This window comes from Solanum lycopersicum, chromosome 11 (genome assembly GCF_036512215.1).
Source record: "Solanum lycopersicum chromosome 11, SLM_r2.1".
Classification (NCBI taxonomy): domain Eukaryota; kingdom Viridiplantae; phylum Streptophyta; class Magnoliopsida; order Solanales; family Solanaceae; genus Solanum; species Solanum lycopersicum.
Window position 1 is genome coordinate 37829402 of NC_090810.1, and position 20227 is coordinate 37849628.

Genomic DNA, 20227 nt, shown 5'->3' on the forward strand with positions numbered 1-20227 from the left:
TAACAATAATTCATAACTTTAAATACTTTTAAAAATGAATTAAGAATTGATTAACTCTCCAATTTCATAACTTAAAATACTTTTAAAAATGAATTAAGAATTGATTAACTCTCCAATCTTTTCATGTGCCACATCAATAACAATTTAACAACTTAAAATATTTAAACAAATATATTAAAAAACAATTAACTATTAAAATATCACATGTGCCACAAATGTTATTTGAAAAGTATGCTAAAATGGCATTGATATGATAAGTTTACAATTATACCCTTGTTTCACATTCTTTTGAAGTCAATCTTTCAATAAATGATAAATAAATCTATTTTTTATTTTTAATTTGTTTCTTGAGATTTCTTTTTCAAAATCAAATTTTGTCGAGTAATGCAATGATGAAATTAATTAATCAATATATGAAGTATCAAGTATCTATTTTCAAGACCAATTAACTATCAAAGGTATAATAGAAAAAACATTATAATTCATGCATTAATTTTATGAAATGACAAGTATTATGAACCAATAATCTATAGTGTAGATGACATATAAAAAAGAACGGGAGAGTAAAAGATGAATAGAACATGTATTAAAATCTTTTCCCATGGTTTAATTGATTTGGTTCAGTTTTCAATTTGGATGAGTTTTAACAAACGATGAACACCCCTAATGAGAGTCATAGTAAAATAAGATACGGATGATATTTGTGTTATAATCCAAATCAAAACCACAAAACCGTTCCAACAGTATTCATACTCTCTTTCAATTGAGACTCTACGAATTCGCTTATCTGCAAGCGATTTTCACAAGAGAGCTTAACAAACATAAACAGCATTGATCGTATTCCTTTTTCGGACCCAAAGTGTTGGGGAGCACTGTGACCTTTGATTTTTGGGTCTTGGTGGTTGTTGAAAGGTAGATTAGATAAATGATCTACCGATGACCTTAGGGGACGGGGAATGAGATTTCACAAAATCTAAGCTTGGACACCAGGGCCTCACAAGTTATAGTTATCTAGTCCTAGATCCCTAAGAGCATCAGTTGCAGCATTCTTACAGCTCTTGTAATTCATCTTAGCCTTTCTTATTAGCTTCTCAATGCCATTACCAAGCAAAATAGTTCTGCAAAAAACATTCACCATGTCAAACTTAGTTCCTAAGAGAATGCTGGCCGAGAAAATGCTTCCTGACAACCGGCATTTGCACCAAACCACATTACTTATCCATGATTTTGTGATACATATTAAGGTGAGAATATATGCTAGCTAACCATCCATGATTATGTGATAAGAGTTTGAGTAGATGTATTGATTATTTGGTTTGGTACAGATGCCAGCAGCAGATAAGTTTTTTGCAATTTACCCTTAAAAACTGGCACATCAAATCTTTAACATATCAGCAGAAAGCAAATAGCAAGTCTAGAGGGCACTTGCCTGTTTTCTGGATTCCTAACCACAAGATTTCGGATCATGAAACAACAGCTTCTTTGCAGTAGCTCTGATTCTGGAAACCTCTGCATAGCTTGGATAACAATATCACCAGCTCCGGCTTCAATAGCACACGCAGCATTATGTGGAGACCTCAAGGACAGTACAGTTATCATAGACATGACCTGAAACATGGAAAGAGTAGCTAAGAGGTCTTTTGGTGCCTAAATTGTATACATGCAGATGGTTTTGTACCTTTTGAGGTGTTCACAAAGATAGATGGAATTAATAGGACTTTCCTATGCAATGACACAAATGAGAATTGGGATACTGTTTGTAAAAGCAAAAGAAAAGGAAGTTTGGGTATAAAAAAATGTAAAGAAACCACAATCTTGTAATGCTTGCAAAATATGATTCCAAAGTAGCTTTCGAGTTTAGTGATCTTTGGACTATGTGATTCGCAGCAAGTATAATCAAAACTAAACTTAGTCGAATTGGCTACCTAAGCAAAATGCTTCCCATTTTTGGAGAAGTCTTATGAAAGCTAAGCCTGTTTTTTGCTTTTTGATAGTGAAAAGCCAAGCATGTTTTGATATTGACTCGGGTAGACATTTCATTACCGCATCTGATGTGATGATGCATGAGAACTGGATCTTTCTTCTACAATTTATTATCTCGACTCATCTGACATAATTATTGGTTTATCCCATTTTATTGCAAATAATGTTGTATTTGCAGATAAAATCAGTTGAAATGGAATAGGTAATGGGACGTTCAGCATACAAGATAGCTAGTGACGATGAAACACCCCCCAAATGACAGAAGATGGACTGATACATGAAAAATTCGGATTCCTGAAAAAATGAAATATTTTATATGGGTTGCAAGACATAATGAACTTATATCAACGGTATTACCTCATGTAGAACAGCCGGATCATTGGAAAATCTCGTTGCAAGTTTCATAAGCTTGTTCATGCCATCCTTATCTACAATAGCACTCTTGTTTATGTCACTTCCTGCCAACTGCTCACTATAATATATTAAAATTTAATTTTAAGAAAGGAAGAGTAGCAGATAATCAATTCATGGGGACCAAAAGAAAGCTGAAGTTATTATTCCACATGCACAACCAGAAAACTTGATAAGTATTACAAACAAAATTAAACATGATTCAGAATATTCAATCTACTTATCATAAAAAAAAACAATATATACATCAAAAACCAAATTTAATGTGTACAAATATGCTATGAACAAAATTTTAGGAATTGCACCTAATAGCCAGTTTTGACCCTTTTATTTAAACTATGTCCATCTCAAATCAGTTAACTTGTAGCTAGTATTGACAAACTTCAGATAAAGTATGTATACTCCTCTGCTTCTCCTTCTTCATAGTTGTTGCTTGAGTAAAGGTGTGGCCCAAGTTGCTTATTGCTACGTTGGCATCAAATTTAATGAAAATTATGTAGCTAGCTTATATAGTAAATACATAAATGAGCCCAAGCATTATTCATTGAAGTACAGTACCAAAGAATACAACATTGAGTTACGAACTCTGCGTTTATGAGGAAGAAACTTGCACTGATATCCTAGAGGTCTTCTCTATTATATAATTTACCTCTTCTAGAGCCCTATGCTATGATGGAGAAGGATGAGTGGTCAACTTTGTTCCAATATCCTAATCACCACTAGAATGACCAGAAAGAAGGTATTGATCGGGGTCTGAAGTTAGGTCCGCCAAACTTCAAACATACAGGTCTGAAGTTTTGGACTGACAGGACAAAGCTTCTAACAAAATGTCTGAAGTTTGTTTACTCCAAAAATGATTAACATTTGGTTGTGTCAAGCCTACTTCAGAGCAATGTGTCTGAAGTTTGTAACTTCAGAGCTCAGACCCAAACTACAAACAAAACGTCTGAAGTTTGCATGCTCCAAATTGATTGACGTTTGGTTGTCAAGCCTAGTTTTAGACCCATATATGTCTGTAGTCTGTAACATCAGAGTTCACACCCAGATTTTGAAAACTTTTTTGGCGAATGAAAGATGATTCAAAAGTGGATAAACTTACAAAACTTTAAAGCTTCGGCTATGCCTTAAATAGGGGTCCAAAAATTGGGCCATCTGTACACCCCTCCCCCTCCCCCCCAAAAAAATAAAAATAAAATAAAATATGAGACAATTGGACCTTCTAAAGTACATCCATACATATGATAAAGGATCAAACACGACGAAAGAAGAAACAGGAAAAGTTTAGTTCAAGTTGTAAATAAATAAACTTTTCACCTTAGATAATAAGGAGCAGCAAGTTATGGCTACAACTTTTTCACCCTGTTCACTGCTGTCATCTATACATCGAAGAATTGCGTCTATACCACCATTTTCAGCAACAGCTCTGCATATCTCATCCTGAATCCAAAAGTGACAGCTAACAATTAGGAATTATGGAGCAACTGAGTCAAAGTTGCAAGTCACTAACTACAGGAAAATTGTTATAAGCATTAGTCTGTTATTAGTGAAACCGAAAGGCAACTACAAAACTTACACTTAAATGTAAATAAAGGTTGTTGTCTGCTTCTATCACTTGCGAAGTTCTAAGGACCAACTTTGAAACACTTCAAATGTGATGGAAGATATCCAACTTCTCACTGCACCTTACAGAAGATATTCTTACCATAAGGGGGAGTTTGGTTTGAAGACAAGTTATACGAGGATTATAATGTAGGGATTAGTAATCCAAAAATTATTTCTTGTTGGATGATTGATTAATTGCACAAAATTGGAGATGCAAGATTTGATTTAAAGTGTATTTATTTTTAAACCAAAAAGTATCGAGTTTACAATTATAAACTCGAATGCATGACGTTCATTGATTTCTAGAAAAAAAGATAATAGTAATTTTGTCCTTTTGCTAGTTTATCCATATATAATTATACATTTGATTTGATCCATGTTATTGGTGGTATAGAATAATACACCAATTGATGTATTAAGTTATACAAGAGTTAAATTATATATGATTCAAATTACAACCAAGCATTGGATAAAGTTATAACAAATTATACACTATGATTATTTTCTAAGTTAATTTCTCGAACGGTCGCTCAACTAACAACTTCCATCTCAAAAAGTCACTCAACTTTGTTTTGTAATGGAAAAGTTACTCAACTTTGCTTTGTAACACATTCACTCAACTAACCTACCCCCAAGAATTGATTAACATCATTTAACCTACCCCCAAGTTTTTCTAATGGATCCGCAATTAAATTAAAGTTCTCCCTAGTAGCCACGGGAAGTTTATGCAGGTCGATAAGATGACCAGTGACAAAAACCATCTCCTGTTTATAAGATTTATAAACCCATCTAATGGGATTACTCAATTGATGACAATGCTGCAGAAAAAACTTGATCAACTACAGCCAGCACATATCTATATTAGTTTCAACAATTAATCACTTTCAGGGTGGGCAAGTGCACAGATATAAAAGAGATTATATTGACTCCAGAAACAAGTGTTGAAAGATAATTACAAGAGCACCACATTCCGAATTTCGTAATGAGCTCAAAAGTCAACTATGATTGGGATGATGAATTTTAAATAGATGCAAGAAGATTTCAGCTTAACTTAAGGGGTTTAAGAATGCTTATATGCAAAGTATATAATTAACATATTCCTTGTGTCTTCGAGTTATTTCATATATTATTCATTACTTACATTAACAGCAATAGCCTTTAAAGCAACACTTGCAGACACCAGACTAGACGCCTTGATCCCATCATGAAGTGAATCAACAAGTGCTTCAACAATTCCTATTTTTGCAAACCTTCTGGCATACCCATAAACCTACAGTAAGAACAATAACATTTACAGAACATCTCACTGTTTAGAGCATGCGTTAGAGCAATGTAAGAGATTCAATCATTGTTGATATAGCCATATACTTTCTTAATTATCCAGGCTTCCTACCTTAACAATTCAACCAACTCCCAGCGCAGTTGATATCTTGATAAACCAGAACATTCACAAATCAATAATAACTGGGTCTAGGATAAGCAGTTAAAGATCAATTATTAATACAGCCTCCTCCATTAGAACGTATAAATGGTCTATCTGGAGTCAAGAATCATGGATCTGTAGTTCAATCATTTGATCAGCAATACTGGATCCTCTAAAAAGTATTTTTCTCCACAATATGAAAGTATAGTTGCTTGAGAATTAATTCGAACAAGCTTGAGAGTAAAACAAAAAGATTCGTTCAAAAAAAAATTTGACATTAGAAATAAGAAGAGAAGTTGCATATCTTCACTTTTAAAGAAAAACCAAATAATGAAGGAAAACTGGTCAAAGCATTAAATCATGAAAGCAATCTGTGCCATTTAGTTTGCCACAAGAGAAGTTAAATCTAACAATTCATTTTGTACTTTAAAGTACCCTCTTGGTTCTATATCTAATAAATTTACATGACCTATCAAAAAAGAACCATAAAAATATTGTCTCAATATGATGGACGACTAGGATAATGCAACTCTTATTTAGGTAATAAAATCAGGGTTGTCCAGAAATATAAAATAGTGAAAACTCTTCAGGTTTTCTATAGTTCTTGTGGTGAATGTTTGAATTGCTTTGGTCATACGTGATTGATCGATACAACCATACAACTTGATCAACTGCTCACCCAGTAAATAAAGTGGTGCTTTTGGGAAATTATTATAGACTAGTCCAGGTCACAGGTCCTATGTTTTCTGTTCAGTAAAAAAATTAGCATGATCTGAAACTTATTATGGAACAAAATACGTTGCGTTACTCTGTCCATGTGAGTTATTCCACCTGTATCAGAATTCTGATTTTGATGAGCAATTAACATCAAATAACAATAACTACTATAAATGTTCACTTACTTCAGAGGCCACAACACGATTATCATCAGAGGTTAGCAGGACATGTACAGCATCATATAAACAAGGAATGCTCCCCCTACTAAATTCTCTTAGACATTGAAGAATCAGCTCATCAATTTTCAAGTTCATAAATGCCTCCTTGAGGACCTCATTCCCAGTTGCAGCGGCAGAAACAACAGCGAATCCACTGTTCAAGATACTTATGTTTTCTTTCCTATTGTTTAGGATATTCATAACCATCTTTGGACCTTTAATCTCCCTAAATATTTCAGTGCTCTGTAGATCTGCACACAATACAATTATGTATATTAGACATTTTCCTTTGATGATATCAACTCTTCCATCTACTGAGAATGCAGAACTATCAGAAATTTCAAAAAAAATAATACGAAAATCAAATGGCATTCTAGGAATATGAGAGCCCATTCGACTTAGCTGATTTGAAGTAGTTGATAAGTATTAAGTGCCAAAAAATACTTAATTGTTGAAACTAATTGAATAAATAAGCAATTACATATTTGGTTAAAAGCGCTAAAATTGATAATACACCATTGAAATGCTTAGTATAAAAGTGTCCATATGCACTTATTTCTATTTAAATGACTTAAACAGCCTTAAAATCATTTACACTAATAAAACATTACAAGATCCAACATTTCAGATTGAAAGAAATATAAAATTATTTATCTAAAAAATCATTTAATGAAAAGCTAAAATATGATATTAATAATTTGAGTAAAATTTGCTGGTAAAAAAACCTACTTAAATAACCCAAAAAATAAGTGCGTAAAAGAAAAAGCACTTGACATCAATGTTGATAGACTCATATTCTTAACTTTCTACTGTCATTTCTTCTTACTTTTTCTTTTTGTTCTCAGCAAGTGTATAACATATATGTTTATCACTTCTTCAATTCAAATATTTTTTTTAAAAAATCCTTTAGCACAAAATCAATCAGATCAGTTTCAACATACAGAGCTTCTAAAGAACCTTGATTGCTATTGATGGTACCCGGGCTATGACAGAAATCGTGGAAAAGGTGAGGGAGTGAAATTATGCACAGGCAGTAAGGATATTTCAGGGATTATGAAATAAAACTATGCATAAAATAGTAAAAAGATCTGATCAAACCAAAAGTGCTTACAACCTTAAAAATCATGAGTTGAGAGTAATGAACTTCTGGATTTGGTTGGTTTAACTTCTAAGCTACTCATAAGTATTAGTGTTACTATCCTCAAAAAAAAAAAAAAAAAAAAACCTACTCATAAGTATTTCTAATTCTATTAAACGCGTAGATAAGCCGATAAGTGCCAACACCCTCTGAGTGATGTATGTCATTTCATAAGGAACTACAAAGTAGGATCTTGACAGATTTCTTTTTTTTAATCATTATGATCTTGACAGATTTCTACATCACAAGTTCCAGAATAGAAAAATCAGCGCACTATGCATAATCTTTTCATTCTATAAACCTGCTAGTGATGCATGAGAAGTGTACATAAATGCTGGAAGATTTGCAACAAAAGAGTCCTAGTGACCCAAATAATGTACTAACATATAATACTTGATATGAGAAGCATGAACCAGGATTTGCTTTCTCTAAAGCAGGATTAGCTTAAAAACCTTCATTTTCTTTTGGTGCTAGATGCATGCCTATAGTAAATTACAACAACTGAACGGGAAGAAATGATACAAAATTGACAAATCTAACCTAATTAACAGCATTCGTAGTATATCATCAAAACTACAGTGTTCCATTAAAAACAAGAACTAGGCATAAATTTCAGCCAATATAAAATACTAAGAAAATAAGTATTTTGTGCTGAAAACCTGACAGCAAGTGACTTGGAGAAAAAAAGGATGTATTTCATCACGCATCACACTATATATTATTTCTTCTTCTTCAAAGTAAACAACAAGTAACATAATCAATTCCCAAACCCACAAAACTCATCAAATTCCAATAGCACTCATTCTCTCAGGAAACATTATTGTATATACGTAATATATGTATCATACCATGAAGTAAAGAAACCAATGTCTTCAGAGCTGAAACAAGGCCCTCGCTCCCAAGTTTACCGCATATCGAACACACCAATTCTATAGCACCGTTCTTAGTTGCTATAGCAGCATTTCCTGATCCATCAACATGACAAGCATCATTCAATTTATCTAACCATTCAATAATTTCCTTCACATCAGTCTCATCCCCGTCTCCCTGCTTACAATCACGATCCAATTCCTTCAGCTTCTCAAGTGATTGAATTACTGGATTTTCTTCCCCAGAACCCAAAATGCTAGTCACAATCCCTGAATGTGGAACAGATTGAAGTCAGAATTAGTGTTTCACAATATTTACAAACTGGAGCATTTATAAAGCCCAATGTCATCTAATCTGGTTACAGTTTTGCATCTCCGTTTCGCAATAGACATGAAATTTAGAGAATCAAACAATATTTCTTTTCTGTAAAATATGAAATTCAGTAATAAAAAGGAATAGAACAGAGGTAGTTGATAGTAATTACTATAAATGCGACGAATTTAAACAGAGAATACCAGAGAGATCAACGCCTTGGAGTGTTAGGGTTTGAATAGCGTCTTCAAGAGCTTCAGTGGAATCCATTCCAAGATCTTCAATATTTTCCTTCACCAATTCATCGAAGGCTTGCTGAGATATTGAACGAACTGATTTTGGTGGAGCCATATTTGCTGCCGACGGAAATCCGTTGTGCGAGAGGTGAGAGGGAGATCGCCGGCGAGAGGTGAGAGTGATATCTGGAAGCTGGGCTGAAAAGATTATAGTAGTACTTAAGTAGATTAGAGTGTGATTAACTAAGCTTCTTTGGTTTATCTGTCTTTCTATACTGTTGATTTACGAATTAGGATTTGTGAGTTTAAGAACTTTATGAGTTATGAATTTGCATTTTACAGATAAAACGTTACTATCATTTGTCTTGAGAAAATTAATGAAAGCTGTTGATTTTGGCGAGAGATGGTTAAATATCTTTAAAATGAAATTAAGTAAATTTGGGATCAAGTTAATATTTTTAAAATTTTTAATCTTTTATAAAATATATAAAAATACTTTATTTTTGAACTTTTATAATTCTATCCAAATTATTTTTTTTTTAAAAGTCTTTTCATCTTCTCTTTTCTCCCAATGTTATTTTTTTCTTCTTTTTCCTTTTTTTCAATTCGAAAATTCGATTAGACTATCTCCATTATTTTTTCTGTTACGATCATTTTGTGGGTTGTCTTTCTATTCAAGTAAGTTGTTGATTTACGAATTATGATTTTTGTGTTAAGCATCTTTACGAATTTCTGAGCTATGAATTTACATTTTACAGATCAGATGTTATGATCTTTTAGCTTTGTTGTTGTTTTTACAATTTAGAATTTCTCGGTTAAGCTTTTATACAAATTTATGAGTTAAATTTATGAGTTATGGGTGTGGGTTTGTTACGATCCGGTTTTTCGAGTCATGAAGACACCTACTATAATTCACAAGTAGGTAAGTCAACGTCGTACCTAGAACGACAAGTAGTGAGTATAAGGTAGAACTACATAAAAATAACACTAGCAATAAAAACAAGATAGAAATAGAAGCAAATCAAAATCTATATACAATAGAATCTCTCCTGAATCTGGAAGTCACGAGTACAAAGATGTCTAATATGAAAAAAGACAAGTCCTAAAAGTGGACCACAACAAGTCGTCTCTAAGTCAGAAGACTAACTAAACATATATACGGAAGAAGACAGGTTGATCTAGGACGCCAAGTGCTCAAACTATAAAAGATGACATGAATGATCACTGTTGGCAGCTGGTACTAAGAGTCTAGGACCTGCATCACGAAAAAGATGCAGAGTGTAGTATGAGTACCAAAAACAAAGGTGCTTAATAGGCATTTAGGCCGACTGAGCAAGAAAAGTAAAAACAATATGAAAATGTAGAATCTAAAAACAAATAAAGGGTAAAGTGGATATGAAACAAAGCACACGAGCATACATAAAACAAATCTAAGTTTAAATCAACTAATCATAGTTGAACCCCATAAGTCCATAAGGTACGCTCATGCGCAGGTTTAAATAAAACCCGAACGGACTCCATAAGCTCAATATGTACACAAAATAGTTAAGTCTAATAAGAGAAGAGAACCACAAACTGAAAGTCAGGCTCCCAACCCAAGTAACCATCATATCCTGTCAAATCCTATCCCAACTAGTAAAGGTGACAATCAATCCAGGCCACCCCGCCAATCAGCCCACTACTAGGGGCGTAATTCGCCCTGCTAGCAAGAGTGACCTGAGGGCATGTCGACTTTGAAGAGGATCTCAGATATTAAGGCCACCCAACCAACCAACCCACTCCCAAGAGTGATCAGGGAGAGTGTCGACTCTGAAGAGAATCTCAAGTAGACTCCAAGACATCGTAGATCGGCATAAACTCACAAAGGATCACAAAAGGCTCCAAGTCGGAAACCCCCCAATCCAAAGAAGGCACACATCCTTCAGTAACACATTAGAGCAACAAAGATAGGAGATAAGGTAGAAAGTCCACAAAGATGCAAAAACGCTTAGACTAAGGCTCATACTATGATATTCAAGTCTAATATTCCCGTCTACAAGGACATAGTTCTTTTAAAATGACGTCGGAGACGAAAACAAAGCTACAAGGTGCTTGTGTCTAAGACCACACTATTCTACCCTATACTAAGGTTAACCTGTTTCAAATAACAAGTAACAACACATGTAATTCACAATAGCTTGCAACAACTTACAAGAAACCCCAACTAGCATGGTACAACACCCGAAATAGTGATGATTAATCCTAAAACATGGTATCTGTGAAGAGAAGTAATAATATATAGGTACCCACCCTTCAATCTACTCAACATAAATTTATGCAATTCAACTCAGTCTATATGGAAAGGAAGTTGTACCTACCCGTAGATTGACTCAGTGCGCTACAAATCATAGGTTAGGCTTTTCCTTTCCAAACAACCTCTGAAGCTTCCACATTATCAAGAATAGGATCACAATGTTAGTACAGACATTTAGACACCAAAAACACTTAAAACAGAAATGGTCAATTCCAGAGTCAAACCGAAATTATGGAGTGATTGTGTGTTCTGAATATTGATGAGTTGAGGCAGTAGATATTACTAGAAGATCACAATTCTCGAAATTCTATTCACCTAGGGGCCACTAAGGTGTACCGTGATATAATGGAATTCTATTAGTGGAATAGGATGACTTAGGATATTGTGAAATTTGAGGCTAAGTGAAACTTGAGCATCAGAAATCTGGTGGTATGACTCAGGATATTAGCATCCTTACATAAGAAGATTCGAATATGAACTTTGTTATAGATTTACCTTGCACTCATTGATAACATGACTCTATTTGGGTGGTTGTGAATTGAATGGCTAATTAATGCATCTTCTTCCTTTTAAGACCTCTTATTCAATCGAGGATTATGCTAGTACTTAAGTAGATTGGAGTATGATTAACTAAGCTGCTTTGATTATTTGTCTTTCTATACAAGTTATCTGTTTGATGTACGAATTAGGATTTGTCAGTTAAGCTTTTAATACAACTTTCTGAGTTATGAATTTGCATTTTACAGATAAAATGTTACTATTATTTGTCTTTTCTATTCGAGTTAGTTGCTGATTTATGAGTTATGATTTTTGTGTTAAGCATCTTTATGCATTTCTAAACTATGAATGTGCATTTTACAGATCAAATGTTATGATTTTTTTTTTAACAATTTAGAATTTCCCCATTAAGCTTTTATACAAATTTATGAGTTATGGGTGTGCATTTTGTCACGATTCGATTTTTTGAGTCATGAAAACACCTATTATAACCCACAAGTAGGTAAGTCAACATCGTACCGAGAACGAAAAGTAGTGAGTATAAAGGTAGAAATAAACAGAAATAACACTGGCAATAAAACAAGACAAAAATTGAAATAAACCAAAATCTATATACAATAGAATCTTTCCGAAACCTGGAAGTTACAAATACAAAGCTGTCTAATATGAGAAAATACAAGTGTCAAAAGTGGACCACGACAAGTCTTCTCAAAGTCAAAAGACTAGTTAAACATATATAAGGGAAAAGACAGGCTGATCTAGGACGCTAAGTGCTCACCCTCGTCCTTAATATCCAAAATGCTAAAAAAAGATGGCATGAATGATCATTGTTGGTAGCTTGTACTAGGACCTGCATCATTAAAAAGATGTAGAGTGTAGCATGACTACCAAAACAAAGGTGTTTAATAAGCATTATTGGCCAATTGGGCAAAAAAAGTAAAAACAATATGAAAATATAGAATCTAAATACAAATAGAGGTCAAAGTGGATATAAAACAAAGCACATGAGTATACAGAAAGTAAATCTAAGTTTAGATAAACTTAACATAGTTCGACCCCATAAGCCCAGATGGTAAACATATGCGCCTAAATGAAACTCGAACGGACCCCATAAGCTTGACATGTACAGGAAGTCAGGCTCCAAGCCCAAGTAACCATCATATCCAATCAACTGCTAGCCCAACTAGGAAATGTGACAACCAATCTAGGCCACCCAACCAACTAGTCCAATCTCAGAGGCGTAAGCCGCCCAACTAGCAAGAGTTACTTGGGGGCATGTCAACTTTGAAGAGGATCTCAGATATTAAGGCCGCTCAGCCAGCCAATCAACTCTCAAGGGCATAATACGCACAAATTACAAGAGCCATCCGGGGGCGTACTGACTTTGAAAGGAATCTCAAGTAGGCTACAACTATCGTGGATCAACATGAACTCACAATGGATCACAAAATGATGGTTCCATTTTCACACACAAGGGTATAATCAATTTAAATTTCTGGGATCACATAGAACACTCACTCTAAAAAAGAGGAACACAATGCATGCTTTCACTCATAGGTTTACCCTTATTTTCCAGTCGATATTTGTTTCAGCTTTCTCAAGATCAAAAAGGTCTTTCTAAGGCTTATATTGGGGCTGAGTACAAAGGTATGGTCATTTAGGCTTAATGACTAATGATCCTCATTAATTGTGGTGGTCACAACACTTCCTTTCTTCTTCCTCCCTCATCTTCGTTAGTGATAATAAATCATCCTATTATTCACTTCCATGGATTGTTTGGGAACCCGATTTCTATTGTACTTTATTCCACATACTTCTTTTATTTTTATTTTCTTTTCTTTTCTTTTCTTTCACTTTTTCTTCTTTTCACTTTCTTTTTATATGAAGGGTTTCCATCTTTTCGCAACAACATTGGTTAAGGGAGACTTTCCTTGCACTTCTTTGACTTTTCTCTTTTATTATCACGATACCCCCAACTTAGGCTTTCAGTCTAAGTTGGCTATTTCTATCAAACTAATCATTCATGAGGACTAAGGGAGATGGATCAAGAAGAGTCTAGTCTTCATCAAATTTTTTCCAAAGAAAGTTAAGGCTCAAAGGGTGTTCAAGAGAGGTTCACACTCTCACAGGGGAGGTCACAAGAGAGGTATATGTCAAATTGGCTTACACTCTAAAAAACTGCCTAAGATCATATCAAGAGAAAACATTACTTGGTTAGCTGGACTAACGGGGCAAATTCTAGGTGTTGTCATGCATGGTTCAAGGTAAGCTTATCACACAAGGTATCGACACTAAAGTCAAACAAGACTTCACACTTCTTCTAGTGTGCAATGGTCATTACAAGAGAATCAGTTTGACAATTGGCTAGTCACATAGAGATGTAAAGAATTCACATATTGTCTATGCAACTTTATTTGGTCTCATCGTAGTCGTACCTTTATGTTTGTTTTATTGCAAGCACTATTCAAGTCATCGATATTGATTGAAGCCAAAAATCATATTTGCTAGTAAACAATTACATTTAAGCACATGCAAGGGGTGGCAAAAATTTGCGAAAAAATTGAAATTTTTCGGAAGGGTCAAAACCATTTTGGAATTATATACAGATAATAGCCATAAGCTCAAACATTAGCAGATAAACACAATTTAAACAAAACAACCCAAATAAATATAAAAACATGAATATCAATATTTACACAAAAAGGGTAGGCCTCACCCCACCAAAAAAAATATTTGTCCTCAAATGCGAATAAAAGTATCAAAACTAAGATATAATAAGACAAAAAGGGAGGTAAATAAAGATCATGTCTATGTAGTCTCTCCATCTGTCGGGGTCTCTGTGTTTGGTGCAGCGGCCTGTGCTTAAGGCATCAGTGCCTCAAATCTTCTCAAACGATATTGCAGTGCCAAATCCACCGGGGGCTATTGTGGATGTCTCATCCGTCGGTGTCTGGGCCGCCTGCTGCATAATAGTCTCCACCATGTTTGGAAAATCTCCAAATATGATCTCCCATCTTTCTTCTCCTACTCTTCTGTCAAGTCCTCGTCGGTTTCTACACCTGACTCCTCTGCTGCGCCATCCCTTTGAACATGTCCAGTGGTAGGCGGAGGAATCCTCGAGGTCTTAGAAGCATCCAAGTCATCTACCCTTCTTATTAGTAAACTAATATCGGTAGACATTAGGTAATTTACGTTCTTCCTCAGGTTTGCGACTTCTGCTTTTAAAGCTCTCACCTCGGAGGATGTCCCCTATATGGTCTCTCAAGATGACACTCTCATAATCAAGGTATCCACATAAGCCTGGGACATATCTCTCGAGTAGCATGTATGACACTCTCGATCATCCCTGGGACATATATCTCGAGTTAGGTTGCTCGTGCATCAGCTGATTGCTCTAATAACCCTATCTTTAGGATCATGACCTGATTAAACTTTCCCGACTGGGAGGGATAAGAGGCACCTGGGACCGTGAAGAATATGAAGAGGCAGATATACCTGAAGGCTTAGAGGTCGGAGTATGCAAAAGTGTCTCTGCTGACAATGAGTCTAGATCAATATCTGGGGTAGTATTTGTCGGAGCTTCTCTCTTCTTGCCAGCCTCATCTCGATGGAGAAATACGGTATAACCTCGATGTCCCTTTTAGTGTTCCAAGGTACTCTATCACGTCGACATAACTCGATCACTAAGACTGGGAAGGGTAGAGAGATTTGCTTCTTCTTAGCCCTCATAGCCATCTCTTGTGAAGTAAGCATCCCCGGGTCGATTCGGTGTCTGAACATAGTTCAACCCAAACAAGCTTCCTTAAGGAGGCGCAAAATAGAGTTAGAATTATGGTGCTGCTGATGAAGCCAAACCAAAACCAGCAGGAATGTTTAGGTCCTTATTTTCAATAGGAGCTCCCACCCCAATCCACCTTTCGGTGGTGTCAAAAAATTATGGGGCCAGCTCAACTCTTTAGGTCATCTAGAGATTAAACAATAGGCAACCCTTTTAGTGTAAGGGCATACCCAATATAGTGTTAATGCGCTCGGGTAGCACTCTACCTCTTTACCTCTTTCCCTGACTGAGCTTACTGGTCTAAACTCGCTCGCCTTTTTCTAGTTCTTGGGCACCAACTCTTCATAATGTGTAAAATTTCCTAACCTAAGAAGTAATACACGAACTTCGGGGCTTCGTAAACTACTCGAACACATGGTATCAGATGGTTTTCAGGATCTCACGATGTTTTCCTTCTAGGCTTTCTATCGATAAGAGTTTCACCTCTAGGATGGTTCGTACCCCATCACCCTTTAATATGTTAAATATTCTAGGTTGAGGAATGATAGGGGCTATATGAGTTACTGGAGGTGCCTGAGTTAGAACTAATTCTGATTCAAGAGGGGTTGTAGGTGATGTAACCCTGGTGGGAGGAGTTTCAACAAATGAGAACTTGGTGGATGTAGATGTAGTTCTCAAAGCCTGTTCTATTATTGAATCAATGGTTGATCATCTTCAGATCAAATTACTCAACATCGACCTCAACATATATGCCTTTCCTTGCTATATATTTCTTCTTCTTGCCTTTGTCTCCCCGTGAGAGTTTGTCTCTTCCTCTCTATAGAGGATTTGGCCCCCTTTCTTTAATTTTGATTCCCTATGCTGCTTTATTGGGTATCATGTTGGAGTCTGTATGTACTTTATATGTAAAAGATTGGAAATGGTTAAAATAAAATCAAACAAACACACAAACAATATATTCTATACAGTTTTGCCAACTGAATTGGCGAATCACAAACCTCTTTGGCGAGCTAGGTCAGGCTCACCAAAGGGATTGACTTCAATTTATAGCCACTTGGCGATGGGAAAGTTCTTTCGGCGAATGGTCTATTACTTCAACAAGTTTCACAAGACCTCCAATGTATACGGATGTCCAAATAGCGGACAATAGCGGGATTGCCAACCATTTCCGCGATCCACCTATTGGATTCTCTGTTCTCTAGCCAGCACATTTCAACACATTTTTCGTTCTATCCTACAAAATTAACACACCATTATTCCAACATACTACTTTAGAGCGCTACAAACTTTGGTTGCCTCCCAAGAAATACCTTATTTAATAATTTTGCTCGATGTGAGACACCAATCAAGCTTCATTATTGGGGTTAGACCTAATAACTAGGCAACCCTCCTTTACTTCTATGACAAAGATAAAGCAATGCGTGGTTCAAGAAGTATTAAATCAACTTTATTGATCTAGAGTGAGAACCAATCATTAGATCCATCACCTCCACACTTTCCCTCATGCCTCTAGCATTCTGTCTTGCTCGTGAAGCTTTTTGAGAATGATCAATAGCTTATCCTTTACAAGTTTATTCTCATAACTCCTAGAACTTTCTCGCCCCAAGTATTTGCACTGGTTTTCCACCTCATATATTTTTATGGCTAAGTCGTTCAGTTGAGATACCAGCGCAGTTAACTTATAGTCACCCTCGACTTCTTGATTTACCTCAACTGACTTGCCACCCCTTCCCTTAACCATGCCTAGGGTGTTGCATACACAAACCACTCAAAATAAAACAAAACTAAAAATTAAATTAGTAAAACTAAAACTAATTAATAACGAAAATTCTACTTAATTACATCTTCTCACGTGATACCACTTCCCGACAGAGACACCATTTTTATGTTTCCATAATCATCGATAACTTCCAGTACAAGTGTTTATGATCGTGCAATAGTATAGTAGCCCAACCAAGGGTTCGGGTCGTGTCCCAAAGGAGTGTCCTTGAGAATTTATTGAAAATTAGAATTACATTCTGATTAGTTGTAGCTAAAGAAATTAACGATTAAAAACATAGTAAGTTCAAAAGGGTGACACAGAAGTGTCAAATATCAAAGAAGGTTTTTTTTACAAGTAGTAAAATAGCAAAAAAAAAAACAATAAAATCTAAGTAATGAGAGGAGGAATTCTTGGGATGTGACCGCAATACAGATTAAGCTAGATTATCAGGTATATGTTTTCGATAGATGTTTAATAGAATAATAATGACTAGGCTAAGCTTTACTTGGAAATAAGTTATCTCTCGAGCAACTTACTCCATTTCAAATGGGTTCCTCTCGGATGCCCACTTGCCGCATGAAAAACACCTACGCCTTACTCCACTCACTCTCTCGAGCTAAGTGTTAGGATATGGGACTAGGGTTTACTCTATCGAGCTGAACTTCATGTCAACTCACTCCTTAGGCCATCAATCTATTAGTCTTGTTTTCATGACTTCTCTCTCTCTAGCAAGTCGAAAACACATAAATAAACTTGTATTTGTAACTACAAATTTGTTAAATTCATCCATAACTACAAGATGAAATCACCATTAAACTACAATTAATCTAGCAGCAAGCAAGACCTAACAACAATCTTAACCCATATTTGCTAAATCACACCCCAAGAATGGGGTTTTTCTAGCCACTTATCAAGAAATAGATATTATACCTTCAATGATGTTGAAATCAAACAGGTTTGAAGAATTAAGTCTTGATTTAGGAAAAGCAAGAAGAATCAAAGAGACCCACTTCCATATTGAAAGAGATGAAACCCCCTTCTTCTTTTTCAAGTATTCAGAACCTCCTAAACTTAGAGTAAAAATATCAAAAACTAATATTCTAGACAGAAAATTATAATAATGTCCTACTCCCCTAAAAACTACAACTCTACTAGTATTTATAATATTTTAGATCTTTGCCGCAATGGATTATTTGGCGTCGTTAGTTGGAATCGCCGACAGACTCGGTGATTCGCCCATTGATGTAGTTCACCACCTTCTTTACAACCTTCAACATTGCGTGCTTTGGTCCATTGGGCAATATGGTACTACTTGGCGTAGCTACTCGGCGATGAACCAACTACTTCTTCAGCCTGTTTCATACTTTCCTTCAGGGCTCAATACACTGGAAGAAAAGGCAAAGTAGGCCTCTTTGGAGATCCACCAAGTGGACTCGACGATCCTCAGGTTTCCATTTCTTCGTTCTTTTCAGCCTTTTTGTCCCTTTTTGCGACAGAATGTCCATGTTTTTCTTCAAATTTCAAATACCTTAAACTTAAGGGTTTTCATTAGGTATTAAGATAAAATAAGCATTTGAGGACTCTATTTCTACTAAAATATAGCCCAAAATGAGTTCATTATGTGGACTCATCAAGTGGTAGTGACTTACTTCCAAATGGTGGTATTAGAGACAATGTAGTAGATACATCAATTGTTGATGAGCTGAGCTTGGACCGTGCACTAACTACAAATGTAAATGATGATTAACAGACTTTAGAGGTAGTTCCTGAATTACCAGTTGCCACTCCTGCTCCTAGAATATCAACAAGGGTTACTGCACCATCTACATGGCATCAAGATCATCACACAAGTCCTAAGGTTGCCAAACAAGTCTCTCACCCTATGGGAAGATATGTTACCTATCGGCATATTACTCCACCACATCAAGCATATATAGTCATTATTTCCACTCATATGGAACCATCCACATATGAAGAATCTATAACAAACTTTATATGGGTTCATGTTATGAATCAAGAGTTACATGCTTTGAAGGATAACGGGACTTGGAATTTGATTCCTTTGCCTCATAGTAAATCAGTTATTGGGTGCAAATGAGTTCATAAAATCAAGTACAAGTCTAATGGTACTGTGAAGAGGTATAAAACAAGACTGGTAACTAAGGGCTACAATCAGACAATTGGAATTGATTATCAAGAAACTTTTTCACTAATTGTGAAAATGGTGATAATTAGAAAAGGTTATTGCATCATTTAAAATGGATATCTATAATGCCTTCTTGCAGGGAGAGTTATTGAAGAATGTATATATAGCGATGCCTAAAGGTTTGAAAGTTTAGGGGAAGACAACTATGGTGTGTAAGCTTGTCAAGTCCTTGGATGAACTAAAACACACCGTAAACAATGTAATTTCAAAGTGACTGAAGCATTAGTGAGATCAATATACCAACAAAATCATCTGGACTATTCCTTATTCATAAATAAACAAGAAAACAAGATGGTAATACTACTACTATATATGGATGATGTGCTAATAATTGGGTTCGACACACAATTGATCAAGGAAACTAAACATGTTCTCCATCAATCCTTCAAAATTAAGGATTAAGAGAAAACTGAAGTTCTTCTTGGAAATTTAATTCAGTAGATCAAAAAATGAAATCCTAATGAATTAAAGAAAGTATGCTATAGAACTATTAGCTAAAGTAGGCTTGACATGAGGAAAAGTAGATTTAACTCATTTGGAATGCAACATGAAATTAATTGTAGTTATACATGTCGATGGTAAAACAACTAAACCGATTGATCTGGTTGAAAATGTACAACAATATCATAAGATGATTGGGAAATTGCTTTACTTGACAATCACTAGGCATGATATTGCCTACACAGTGCATACATTGAAACAATTTATGCAAAAGCCCACAATGAAGCATGTAATACATCATTAAGAGTCTTGAGATACATTAAGACTCAACCAGGATTG

General features: G+C 35.3%; 1 protein-coding gene across 1 annotated transcript; it reads right to left on the reverse strand.

Moving 5' to 3' along the window:
• Positions 1-564: 564 nt before the first annotated feature.
• On the reverse strand, positions 565-9326 carry LOC101253450 (uncharacterized). Its single transcript, XM_010314785.4, has 8 exons — positions 8878-9326; positions 8341-8631; positions 6322-6605; positions 5138-5266; positions 3709-3831; positions 2341-2448; positions 1430-1608; positions 565-1118 (listed from the first exon to the last, which is right to left on the reverse strand). The coding sequence occupies exons 1-8, from the start codon at positions 9023-9025 to the stop codon at positions 995-997; spliced, it is 1386 nt and encodes a 461-aa protein (XP_010313087.1). The 5' UTR covers positions 9026-9326; the 3' UTR covers positions 565-994.
• Between the last annotated feature and the right edge of the window lie 10901 nt (positions 9327-20227).